Raw genomic sequence first — 13,314 nt, forward strand, 5'->3', positions numbered from 1 at the left:
ATCCAAGTAGTGTCAATATCTGCTGCTTTGTCTGAAGGCCACAGAACTGAAACTTTTTGCCTTTCTTCACATCCTTTTCTAGAAGAAATACACAATTAGTTCCAAACTCTCCCTTTACTACACCTCTACACTTATATTGATACATTCACATTCACTGGCTGGAACTTTGCTGATTTCACTAGAAGATACTCCTTGTTTTCAGTGGGTTCCAGAACAACCTTCCTTCTTTTGTTTTGCTTTCAGAAAAGGTCTCTATTTCTTGTGCCTGTGTGACTGCTTGGAGTGCTGAGACAGGTGGCAAGTGGGTCAGAGAGATGGGGAGTATGGAAAGTGCTAATTGTCCACCCAAAGTCCCACAACAGAGTTGTCCATGCCACTTGTTAAATAGAAATTATACTCTGCTTAATATATACCTGATATTCCAGACTTTCAGGAACAGTGCTCCTTCCTAAGAATGCAATTTCCTTCCTATTATTGAGTTTTATTCTCTTTTATCCCATCTATTCTAGTCAAGTTACTTCACTGTGATTGCCTCTCCAGTGTTGATTAAACCAACGGTATTACTCTGTGACACTGAGGTGTGACCATTGCTTGAGATACAATGAAGTAGCTTGGCAGTATTAACTGAGTAGTTACTTTACCTAAATAGGCACCATTTCAAAAAGGAATGCAGTTCCTGGCAATGAAAGTAACCTGGAATAAAGGCATTGCTTGAGGGAGTGCTGTGGGTAGTACCTGGCTATGTGAATTCAGTCTGTCCTTGTCCCATTTTAGCATTTTGAAATCAAAATTAAGTAGACTATCTCTCCATAAAAGCTCTGAGTGATAATTTAATAATCTCTGTGAAACATCTACTAAGAGAATAAAAAGGCATAATGATTTTTTAAAACATTATCCAAAAATCAAGCTGGGATGCAGCAGTTTGCAAGGGTGCCCCACTGGTTTTGATGACTTCAGAACTGCCCCAATAGCTAAACTTTATGACCATAAGGGTGAGGATGAACTTTGACTATGACCTAGATCTGCAATTCACAAGTGTTTTCATACAGCTGCAATAATATTCCAGAAAATGTAATTGGCCTTTTACTTCATTCACTTTTGCAAATGAAAATAAAGCTACTGTGAGAGCAGATCTTTTGCTAAGAAAATATTTTTTTTAATATTTTTATAGCTCTGTCAACAATAAAGGAGTCTCACAGTCTAAAGTCTTTCTCTAAACCTTTTTAATGGAAAAAACTTCATAGAAAATATCCTTTTACTTTTTTAATAACATATAACTATATACATGATTAAAAACTGTAACAAAAAGCTGCAGGGACTGGAAAAATGTTTTGTTGGATCCATGCAGATGGTACATCTAAAAAAGGATTTCACAAATCCATGTACATCAAATGGAGCTGCAGTGACAGGGTTGAAAAAAATGGCAACTCTATATTATTTACCTGAATGTATTGGGAATAAAGCACAGACATACAAAATACATGAAAAGAATACAAAAGAGTACATGGTGTAAATGCTGTAAGCACAGGAAGTTTCTTTTTTAAGCAAATAGGAGAAAAGAAGTAAAATCTCCTTTTTCACATTTATACTGCAGTTTAAAAGATAACTAATCTCTTACTTGCTGTATTTTGTTTTTCTTCACTCTGACATACACTACAGTAGAAGTATATGGCATTTGAATTTAACAACTCAGGAATACTTTGATTTATCTCCATGTCTGTGAATGTACTATCAGTTCTCAATAACGACATGTAGACGTATTGCTTAGAAACACATACACAGTTTGACATGAGTTACAAAATACTGAGGGCCACCACACCACAAAGTGCTGGAGACTTGTCCTGATCCAGCAGTATGTTGAAGGACACATACAACTGCAAATCTAAGAGGGATTCCTCAGAGACTAAAGGAAGTTAAGAACATGCAGAAGTTAGTTTCTGATCAGGGCTGGAGTTTGAACAGTTCATAGCATAGGAAAACTTACAGGCTGTAATTCTGTCCTTACACCTCAGATCGTGTAGCTGCACTGTGTGGATTATTTACTTCTAAAATAGATTTTCTTAATTCTAAGTTAAAACATAAATGAAACCTCTTTAAAAGAATCTGGGGAATTGATGAGCTCTGCAGCTGAAAAAAGACAGAGATAGTGTTTAGTTTGTCAGTGATAGATTTGAAGAGATTCTGTAGGCAGCAGGTAATAATGTGACAGGCTGTAAATACCTCAGCTCTGAAAGAACTTGCTTATATTTTTGTCCTGGATCCAAAAAACCCAAATAATTGAAAGCTCAATACCAGCCAGTAACATCACCTGAGGTGCACAAGCATGGTGAGGATGGCAAGACATCATTTAGTAAAAGCTGTAACAAGTACTTAATGATTCCCAGTGTAACCACAGGCAGTTAATAGCAGACAAATAAATGGAGCCTGTGCGTGCATATATTTGTTTAAAAAAGAAAAAAGGTGAAAGCAACAACAGTAACAACAACAACAAAACTAGACAAGCAGTGAAAGCTAAAATATTCTGTGAAGCCTTGGAATCTGTTCCTGTTCTCGTTAACACCCACCCACCCTGTCTGGCCTTGCTCTTTTGGCAGGCAGGTAAATCCCTTCAAGTTCCTGTAAGTGAAGGACTTTTTGCTTATAGCAAGACATAAAGTCATTACGAAAATAAGCTTTGAAATCCAAATTGCTGTGAGCCATGAAAGCCAAATCTCACTGATAAGTATTTGGCTTTCACTGGCCATGCAGCAGATTGATTCCCTCCCCAGTCTGACCTCTTTCTGTGGGCATGCTAATTGGAAAGTTGCCACTATACCAGGTTTGAGGCCATTACCATTCAGAGTCTTTTATTTTTTAAGAACATCAATGACACTTGCTTGTGTTGTTCATTGCTAGTGTTCTGGGTAAAATTTGGGTTGTAGAGCCCTGATTGAAACTACAATGTTAGTACAAGGCAGGTCTGTTTGAGAAGGCAACCTGAAAGCAGTAAGACTTATTTTGTTTATTTAAGGAAGAGATAAATGTGTGTGTGCATGCATTTGAATTTAACAGTTTTATAGCTGGAACCATTATTAAATGATGCCCAGTAGCAATTTTATCTCATTAAGATTTGTTTTATAAAGATGTAACGATTCTCAGGAGAGTTTTATGAAAACATGCAAAGTTGGTTTGCATTACGTACTCAGTTATGTGCCCAGTATATATGTTGCAACTTAATTTCTTAAATATATATTGTGTAACACTTTTTATTCCTGAGTGCTGGTCTCCATAAGGAATAGAGAAGGTGGCATCATGTGCTCTTCTGCACAACACGGTCCTCTGTAATTTTAGGAGTTCTTCTGAGGGATCTTTATTGTCACAGTTTTAACTTCAGAATATTCTCTCAATCCACATTCACCCCTGAAGAAGAAATTGCAGCATCAGTTTATACCAGGTATTGTTTATCAAGAAAAAATCTGTGATGAATTCTAAGACAAATATTTTTCAAAAGCTGAAAAGCTACACTTGCTGAATAGGAAGATGGGTTATGCCAGACATTCAGAGCAGAAGAGTCAGTGTGTGCTCAGTTAAAGGGCTTGATTGTCCCCACAGCCTAATACAGGCAGCAAAATCATCCTATTCCATGGCCACTCTGGGATTGCACTTTGGTGTCAGAGTGAGCACAAAGGTTGCGTCTGTGAAGAGGAAGGAGCCCATGGGTCAAATCTGCATGGTGCTTTCCCTTGATTGTGTAGGTGTGAGGGAAGGGGAACAAAATGCTTTTTAAGAAGAAATATTACATATTCTCTTCCCTCCCTCAATCCAGGAGAAAAAAAGATAAGAGATTTACAGCTCCAAGCTGTTCTGCTTGCATTTGTTTTTCAGAATGCAGGTGTGCAGTGCTATGTCTCAGAGCTATCCATACAATAACAATTCTTATGACATTAAAGGAGAGTTCTGAAGTAGAATGGCACTTCCTTCCCTTGAAGACATTTGGATAGAGGCCAGAATTTTGGGGATAAATATTAAATAATATAATATGTAATATGATATGGCCACGTATGGTTATGTGGGGTGAACCATCCAATTTTTAATTACAGGATTTAAATTTTACATCTCCCAGGTAAGAAGCTTTAAAGAAACATGAATGAAAAAAACCCCAAACCCCATGTCTTCTGGACCTCTTCAAGGATACAAGAATATTGTAAGTAGTCTTAATGCAATCAGAAATCACCTGTATTGTGTACCCTACCAGGATGCAGATACCCTGCTACCTTTTTTAGGAGTATAAAATGAGCATACCAGTTCTCAACTTGGTGTTGATTCTTTGCCCATGTGTGATGATAACCTGTGAATTTAAATGCAGGACCAGAACAAGTCCCAGATAATGCAGTGCTGGCAGAGGCAGCACAGTGGCCCAGTTATGATCTGCCTGTAACATAGTGTCACCTTAGCAATGACACACTTATGTACAGACACTTTTTTCTGTAATTGCCTGACTCAACATTATTTATGCTGTAAAATGTGTGCCTTAAAAACAAGAATGTAGGAAACTGGCATTTTAATAAAAAGTATGCAGGTATTAATGCAGGGTGGAGAAGGTGAATTAGAAGGTGGTATCTGATCAAAGAGGTTCTGAAAGGAGTAGAATAATTACTCATAGGTAGGTTTTCAGGCATCTTTGTAAGATGGAGATTATTGCCATTCCAAACATTTATTGTTTATGATGAATACTTTCAAAGCCTGTAGTGGGATCAAGTGTGTAATTACCACAGATTTTTCCATGAGAGCTGGGGTGCTGCCTGGGTTTCCCCCTTTTCAAGAGCTCTGCAACATTGATATGTGAATATTTTGCTTGCAGTTGAACCTCCCTGGAGTCAGTGGGGTCACCCCTGGGTGTCAGGTTACTCATGTGCTCTATCAAGCTTAGTAGTTTTAGAATATTTTCACAATGATAAGAGTTAGATGACCTGACATATTTATGCCAGTGTGAGATCACCTCATAACTCATGAATGTGAATGGTATGAATGTGTTATTCAAAGTACTCCCTAACGAGGGAAAATACTTCAGACTTCATAAAGCTTATTTTATAGATCAAGTTGTATACTTCAACATATTTAAAGTTTTAAAGAGTTTGACCTTACTTTAGTTTTACTGCTGAGTTTGCCATTAGCCATAAGCTATTTTGAAAACTTAGGTGAGACGTATCTGGTACACATACCTCCTGCACAGAAATTAATTGAATCCCTGGTATGTAACCAATCTGGGGCTGATGCAATTGCTAAACTTCCTTGTGATTGTAATGAGAATGAGAAACTGGTAAGACTTTAAATTAGGTACATGGGACAATATTTGAGTGTGGAGCTCCATTTCAAAATATTTGGCACTTAGTACTAAATGGAATGATAGAAAGCTTTATAATGGCAAGTGGATTTTTTCAAAGAGGTGTAAACACATTTGTTTCCTTCTCTTTGCCTGATTTCATTGTTTAAACATCTGCAAGCTGATAACTTTTTTATAAAATTCAAATGCACCTGTATTAATAAATATAGTGAAAACTGAAGAAAGAAAAGGAAAAACTACCAAGAGAGGCACAATACATGCCAAAACAACTCGGAAACAAGTACACCAAACCAGTCAACAAGCACTCAGCAGCACCAAAGGGAGAGTCTTTCTGAACAGCAATGCTTAATATTGCTAAAAAATCCTTCCAGAAAACACAGGTTACAAGTTCAGAAAAATACTCAGAAATTTTCAGTTTCTTTCAGGATAAGAAGAGAATTCCAATAAATTAGTTTGCAATGTTAATAAAAAAAAAAAATATAAAAGGTGGTCTTACAATGCAAATCAATTGCATTTAGAACCAGTAATGTTGATTAAAAGTTACCTTATATTATGCCCTGATTTTCAGGCTGGAATATTTCTGGATCTTAATTTGCATGGAAGCATTCACTAATGTTTATTAAGTTGTAGAGTTGAAAACAATTTAGAAAACAGCAGTGGAATACTTACATCTCTCTCCCATTGCCAGACATTTTGAATCCTCCAAAAGGACTTTGGGCATTTAAGGCATTGTAGCAATTTATCCTGTAACAGGAAGAGGCATTAAGTCCAGCTGCACTGCCAGAAAGACCTTTGGATAACTCAGAGAGAGGCTGAAACTTGTGGAGCTAAGGACACTCTATACCTCTTAGTAATAACAAACTTGTTTCATGTTGAAAAGAAATGAGGGATTTATGCTACAAAAACAACAATCTGCTTCTCACTCCTAAGGAGAATTGGATTTGACCTGTGAAGGCAGGAGGAGAGCACCATACCCTTGGACACATCTTCAGTAATGAACTGTTAATCTGCTGCCAAACCTCAGTGCCAGTTTATAGCAATGAGCTGTTAGATTTGAGTTTGCTCTTTTTCTCCCTAATTTCTTGCAGGTCTTTACTCAGGTTTGATATATTAAATTGCAAGCTACTAAACTCTAGAGTTGGCATCCCCATTCCTAAAGACTGGAGAGGAGGTGTCCCCTCAGTTCCTTAATGTTGTAGAAAGTACAATCTCTGTGCCTTTAGTAAACCCTGCCTGGTGTCCTGTGCTCCCCAGAAGGGATGGTGTACCCTGCTTGTTCTCAGTGAGGCTGCTCAGCACTGGCTGCTCCTGGGAAGCAAGGTGCTCTCCAGCTCCAGCAGCATTCCCCAGCACTGAGCAGCCACAGAACCCCCCACTGCTGGCCATGGCTTGGCCAGTGTTCCACCACTAGGATGGGCTGCAAAGGGTGCAAAACTGAAGTGAAATCATGATAGTGAGTCAAACTCTTGTATCTTCAAGAGTGGGATAACTTCTGCTTACCAGACTGTCCCAGCCTGCATTGCTGAAGAGACTGTCAGGGCCTTGTTTATGTCATTTGTAAAGACAGCAGCTACCAGCCCAAAATCAGAATTGTTGGCTCTCTCTATAACTTCATCCATGGTTTTAAATCTCAGTATTTCTTGAACAGGCCCAAAAATCTGCAACAAAGATTAATAATTAATAAAATATCTCCCTCAGAGGCATTTTATTCTTGTTTTGTTCTGCTTTCTTAATTATCTTCTCTCTCCCATTGTACCCTTTAAAATTTCCCACAGCAAAATTTAGTGATAAATAGTGACAATATCTGTCTGTAAAACTGCATGAATTTTCCAAAGCAGGTGCCTCAGGGGAACTTGTCCATTCCACCCATATCTCCTCTTTGATATCTGAGACCTTACAGTCAGTGACAAAAATGGAGCTTCCTTACCCAGCTGATGTCACTTGCTGTGTGCAAAAGGAATTCTGAAAAGATTTTTTTTTTAATATGGTCATAATTTTCACTCTGAAGATTTTGTCTTAGGAATTAAACAAAAGGAAAAAAAGTAATATTTAGGACATTTTAAAAAGCTCTTGCCCACACATGTGAATACCTCCTCCTTGGCAATCCGCATGTCATCTGTTACATTGGAAAACACTGTAGGTTCAATGAAGAATCCCTTTCTTCCCAGCCCCTTTCCCCCACATTCAAGTTTTGCTCCTTCAGTGATGCCACTTTGAATGAGTTCCAAGATCTTGTTGTATTGTTTTTTATCAATCTGAAAGAGAGAAAAAGCTGTTTGATGTACTTGACGACCAAGTCTAAATAGGTGTTTTTAGACAAATCAGGTTCCAGTGAATCTGTTCCTGCTTCCATTCACTGCTCTTTGAGCTGCAGATGCCAAAGATCTGCAAGCAGGTGCTGACTGTGACCTCAGACTTCTGAAGATGTGTCACCTTATGTCTGTAGCTTAACACACACTCTTACTAAACAATCTAGTTTACAAGCACAAAATAAAGCAGATCATTAGGTTTTGCCCCAGATTAACTTCCTGAAAATGTTATAAGCCCAGCTGATTATTAGTGGTAGGAACATTTTCTAAAGACTTATTTCTGATTATGCCCATCTTCTACTTAGAATTTCTGGATATCCAAGCACAGTAACTGTTGTAGACAGTTCTTGACAGTTAAGTGCTCACAGAGACTTTTAAGAGCTTCTCACAGTTTACAGCTGTATTTTGGGGGCTCAAGATCCAAATCTTGCTCTTAAAACTGGAAGGCAAACATTGATATTTAAACTGAGATTTTTTTTATTTAACAAGGAACACCTCAGAGCTGCAGAGCTTATTTACTCCTTCAGAATTTTAATCTTGAAAACATGTATCATGTCAGCTACCCTGGACTTTGAGTGAATGTTCATTGACTGAACTCTGCCTTAGTAGAGTTTAAATACTTCCAGGCACCTCCTGGGCTGTAGAGCCAATGCCCTAATCCTTTACCTGTGGACCTTGTTCTGTAGTTGGGTCAAAAGGACTCCCCACAACTCTCCTCTTTGCACGTTCTACACTTCTTCTGACAAACTCTTCATAGATTGATTCTTCCACGTAAATCCGTGAGCCTGCAGTGCAGCATTGGCCTTGATTGAAGAAGACTCCTTGGTGAGCTTGTTCCACAGCATAGTCCACTGAAAAACAAGACAGCACATGTTGCACTGGAACAAATGGACAAATCTGCCTTTGCACCAGTGCTGTGTGTATTACACATTGCCCCATTCCCAAAACTTCAGTAGGAGCATTTGGTTAAATAAAACTAAATCAAGATATCCAGTAGTTGTGTCAGGTCAGAAATGAGGATGATTCCCACTGGAAAAGCTAAGACAGGGCCTTAGCAGTCAATAGGAGTAAGGTATGCAAGAACAACTTCACCCATGTCTTATATCCAGCAACATATGATTTACCAAGTAAAACCCTTAAGGGAACCTCAGAAGCAGGATGTGCCCCACATAAATACATCTGACTGGGTCACTATATGAGAAGAAAATTTTTCTGTGATCCCAGGTTGGCAATGGGTTATTTATACTCCATGTGGGAGAATTACAGCAAAACAAATACATGGGTAAATTTGACTTTGATAATGGCAAGACCTGTCCTTCCCAAAAAGCCAGATTCTTTTTCTGCAACATAGAAATTTCCTCTTGGCCCATGCAGGTGACTGGGTAAGGCCTTAAAATTATAGGTCTGTTATAGAACAATCGACCTTTGGTTTCTACTCTAACTTCCTTGGAGGTACAACTGACACATTCTGTCCAAGCAGGAGAGAGGATCTGGTCCTATTTAGACATTCAAGGCCACATTCTTACTTTGGGTGTAATAACTGACTAGACAAGAATAATGAATTAATCCCTAAGCAGTGATGCCCTACAGCACTGTAATACCTCTGTTACCAGTTGTAGCACTGTGGAACATTGCTTAAAGTATAATCTTTTATGGACTAAACAAAGCAACAGTGCTTTAGTTTCAGCACATTCTAGACAACTCTGTCTAACAGAAATGTCTTTTTATGCCCTCAGTGTGGTCTTAAGAAAAATTATATGGGGTGTTCCTTGGACCACATTTAAATTTTCCCTGGCAGCTCCATGGAGATTGAAAGCACCAGTGGATAGCTGTGATTAACTAATGTTTCTTCTCTATTGTTAACAGTTTTTCACCATGAGGGGCTCTAACCATTCTTCTCTGTTTTTTTGGTGCACTAAACCTTCAATAGCTTTATCATGCTTTCTGCTAACTTTTGGCACACAGTGTTCCTCAAGCAGAACAAACAACTCCTTTGGAATGGTGAGCCAGTTGCTGTTTTTAAATAATCAGAGCTTTGAAGTTTAAATCTTAGGCCAAGTACTGGAGGTTGTAATTGTGGGAAGACCAGAGAGCAGTTGTCCTTTCCCCATGGAAGGTCATAACACAGACCTGCCCCCGGCACAGGTCACTCTACTGGAAATGTTCGGTGTTCAAGTGTGAGTTAGCAGGTGAGGGACATTTGAGGTATGGTGATATCTGGTGGGAGGTGGAGATCAGGAACTGGGGTAGAAGGTTGGAATATCTGTGTCTGACTCCAGCTGACAAGAGCTTTTTTAGCTTACCAGGATGACTGGCTGAAATTTCAATCCTTGACTTGGTAAAGCATTTCTTTGTAGAAAAGCTGCTGGAAATTGTCAAGCTTTCCCTAGTTTTCCAGATATTGATATATTTTGAAAATGGATACAGGATTGTAACCATCTCTTGTAATTCAAAATCATTCTATTCAAAGCATCATTCAAAATCATTCTTCACTATTCACTTCCCCCTTTTAAATGAGAAGACCAAATCCTTATGTGTCTGTTTATTGGGGTTGCAAAGTTCTCAGAAAGGGCATTGAGTACAGTGTGCCTGCAGCCAGCCTGAAACAAGAGCTCAGCACAAGGTGTGAACCATCTCATTCATCTTAAGGGGTGTTAACTTCAAAACCTCCTGCTGACAATTTAGATATCAACATTGTAACTATTTCATTGCTGATCATTTAAGCAGAAACTTCCAGTTTGTGTTTATATCCTGAGCTAAACAGCTGTCCTGTGCCTTCTCAGGTGCCAGAAATCTCAGCTGCACAACATCAGACATCTGCCAAAATTTTCAGCTCCCTGCAGACAGTGGCAGTGAGGATATTTCAATACACAATTCTTTAGTAGTGAAAATTTTAAAAATGGAATAATCTCCCTTTACACCTACTTAACAAAGGAACACTGCACTGACTAGATTAACAAGTCAAGTGTACATAAAAGTTGTCCCTTTTTATAATTGCTTTGAACCGAAAAAATCACAGAATTTCCAGATTTAAAGCACTAAATCACCTTGCTGCAGAGCATAAGATGGCAAATGTGTGTGGGACTAACTGTGAAAAACACCATGTCTATATGCTTGGTTATAACCTTTATTCTGCTCTCTTGTTGACTATGAATCTGTGGGTCCAAAAGTTGTATTTTATAAAACATAGCACATCTTAGATGGCTTCTGTAAGATTGAAAAGTGCCATTAGATACAGCTGTACTGCTTCACTTCACTTTATATGAAAGATGTGCCCTAAAAATAGTTATTAAAAAAAGGAAAAAGACATCATGCAATCATGTTTTTAGCAAAAATATGGAAGTGCTGACTTACAATCAGCATCTGCGAAAATAATGTTTGGGCTTTTCCCACCCAGCTCCAGTGTAACTCTCTTCAAATTACTCCTTCCAGCTGCTTCTTGGATCAGCTTCCCAACCTGAAAGGAAATGGAGACACATTTTACAGGGAATGTAGTCATACAGTTCATTTTAACAGCCAGGGTTGGCTATCAGTAGAGCAGAGCTTTAAACAATCCAGCAGGTTCTTCGTTCCAAACATATTCTCGTCAGTAGTGGACAGCTTTCCTTTTTTTTCCTAGAAATTGAGAGGGGATAAGGCACAGCACTAAGTTTGTGTACCATTCACCCAGATGCAGCTATGCTAAAATGGCTTGGGGCTTTCTTTTAGGGCATTTTAGGAGGACTGAATTAGAAATTTGAAATGGATGTGATTACGATTACTTCCATACAAACCACTGACATGTACACAAGGCTTAATGCATCAAATTCTGATGAAATCATCCTCCTCCTCTGCAGGATTAACAGCACAGAGCAGAATACCAAGTAGGCAAGAAGTTACAAAAGCACCATCCCAGACCTGGCCCACAGCTGCACCACAGATAATCTTAATATGGGTTGAGGAGCTCAAAATCACCTCCAAAATGTCTTTGTAGATTGTGGGGTCAGCTGGAGCAGCCACAAATTGCAGATCTCACCAAGGAACATGAACATAGATTAAATGGAGTAGCAGTCTGACAGCTACAGATGTGACATGCTTCCACATCAGTACAGTTGGAGGGGTAGCTGTGCTCCCTGGAAATTCTCCTCTCCCTGGATCAACAAATCCAAAATAGATCAGTTTTTGTACAGTTGTAGTGTATCTGTGACCATTTTGCAGCTAAGGAAGTTATCACAGGTAGATTTAGGCTCCTACATGGTAAAACACAGGACTAAAAATACCTATTGAATATTGAGGAGCCTAAGAACCTTGGTAAGTGCTTTATTTTAACTGGGACATGTTTTAATGTCACACGGAAAGTTAGAAGTGAAGTGAGATGGGAGTGAGTCCAGAGCTGGGCTTTTTTCTCCATGCAGTACTCTGGTCTCTCTGTTTTCTATTTCTAAGGTTATGTGAGTGAGATTCCCTGAAGCAAGGGGTTAATGGATGAGAAGCTGAACCTCTTAGAGAATTGAAGGCAGTCTGCTAGAGAAAGTTATGTCAGCACTGGAGTAATCAGAAAGCAAATGAAACAGAAACCAGGGCCCCCAAAGAGGAAAAAAAAAAAAAAAAAAACAAAGGAAAAACCTCACAGGATAATGAAGGAATTGTGAACCACTTCATGTACCTTTGTGATTAACTGTTTATCTGGTGATACCACAGTTGAGTGTGACTGAGGTTTTTTCTTTTTTAAAAAAAAGAAAAGCTTTTTTTCTTTACTCCTGTATTGATGGAATGGAGTGTTGACATTATCATGAAATTCCTTGCATATCCCCTTAATTGGAGCTGATTTTATTGCTATGTTTGACTGACAGCCAGAAGTGAACCTGAAAAAAAAGGATCCTTTTTGCCTTCCACCCCCACCACATACATCGAGCACGTCATCTGGAAATTCCAGCCTCTCAAACTGTGCTGAAAATGTACCCTGGAAACTGGAGTTCTGTGTTTATAGCCCGTGCCAGCCAATGCCATTCACACCCTCACTGCCTTGAACCTCCCTCTCTCAAAGAACAACAGCCAGGTATTTCTCCTTAAAAATTCACAAAGAGCAGGACAGACCAAGAAAGCCAGAGCAATGTGTCCAGCCCTCATCTCCCTGCTTTCTGTTCTATTTTAATGTCAAAATGCTTTTGTACATGTAAGTAAAGACTTTGAAAGGATTCTATATAAACAAGTAATTGACAATTATGCAAGTCCAAGTATAGTATATGGTAAATATTCAAGTCCAAAGGGATTTGAGACAGTGGTGTTAATTTGGAAAAGTGTAGTCTGAGGTATTTTTAATACAGGGAAGTTGTCAAGTTTCCCAGTAAAAACTTAATAGAAGGCTTCACTGTGTCTTTCCTGTTAGAGATCAGTGTAGACATCAGGATGGTGGGGCTCATGCTGCTCAGCATTTTTGTTCACTGTGCTCCTGTTGTGCCCTGTGCACTCACAAGTTGAGAAAAGTCTCAGGGCAGGCACCAGCACCGTGGTTATTTAGTGACAAAGGCGGCCTTTTGTGAGTGGCCCTCTCTTTATGGAGGAAGACAGCATGAAAGGGATAAGTGATAGTGTTGCAATCTGCCCGGCCTTTCAGGACACGCTTCCCGCGGCGGCTCAGCTCCATCCCTCAGCTCCCCATAGGCAGCACAGCCCGGAGAGGGAAGGCTGCGAGAGAGGACT

At 39.1% G+C, this 13,314-nt stretch overlaps 1 protein-coding gene across 2 annotated transcripts in view; it reads right to left on the bottom strand.

The window, feature by feature from the left end:
• Positions 1-1,206: 1,206 nt before the first annotated feature.
• Positions 1,207-13,314, bottom strand: part of ALDH1A2 (aldehyde dehydrogenase 1 family member A2) — a 54,782-nt gene continuing 42,674 nt past the window's right edge. For both annotated transcript variants that reach the window (XM_071441629.1, XM_071441628.1), the window contains exons 8-13: positions 10,987-11,089; positions 8,299-8,483; positions 7,414-7,578; positions 6,824-6,981; positions 5,993-6,067; positions 1,207-3,399 (exon numbers count right to left, since the gene is read on the bottom strand). In XM_071441629.1, coding sequence (XP_071297730.1) covers positions 3,327-3,399; positions 5,993-6,067; positions 6,824-6,981; positions 7,414-7,578; positions 8,299-8,483; positions 10,987-11,089 — 759 coding nt within the window. In that variant the 3' untranslated portion in view covers positions 1,207-3,326. The remainder of the gene's footprint in view (positions 3,400-5,992; positions 6,068-6,823; positions 6,982-7,413; positions 7,579-8,298; positions 8,484-10,986; positions 11,090-13,314) is intronic.

Source organism: Agelaius tricolor, unplaced genomic scaffold (genome assembly GCF_023055355.1).
Source record: "Agelaius tricolor isolate 1412-34295 unplaced genomic scaffold, bAgeTri1.0.p SCAF_16, whole genome shotgun sequence".
Taxonomy (NCBI): Eukaryota; Metazoa; Chordata; class Aves; order Passeriformes; family Icteridae; genus Agelaius; species Agelaius tricolor.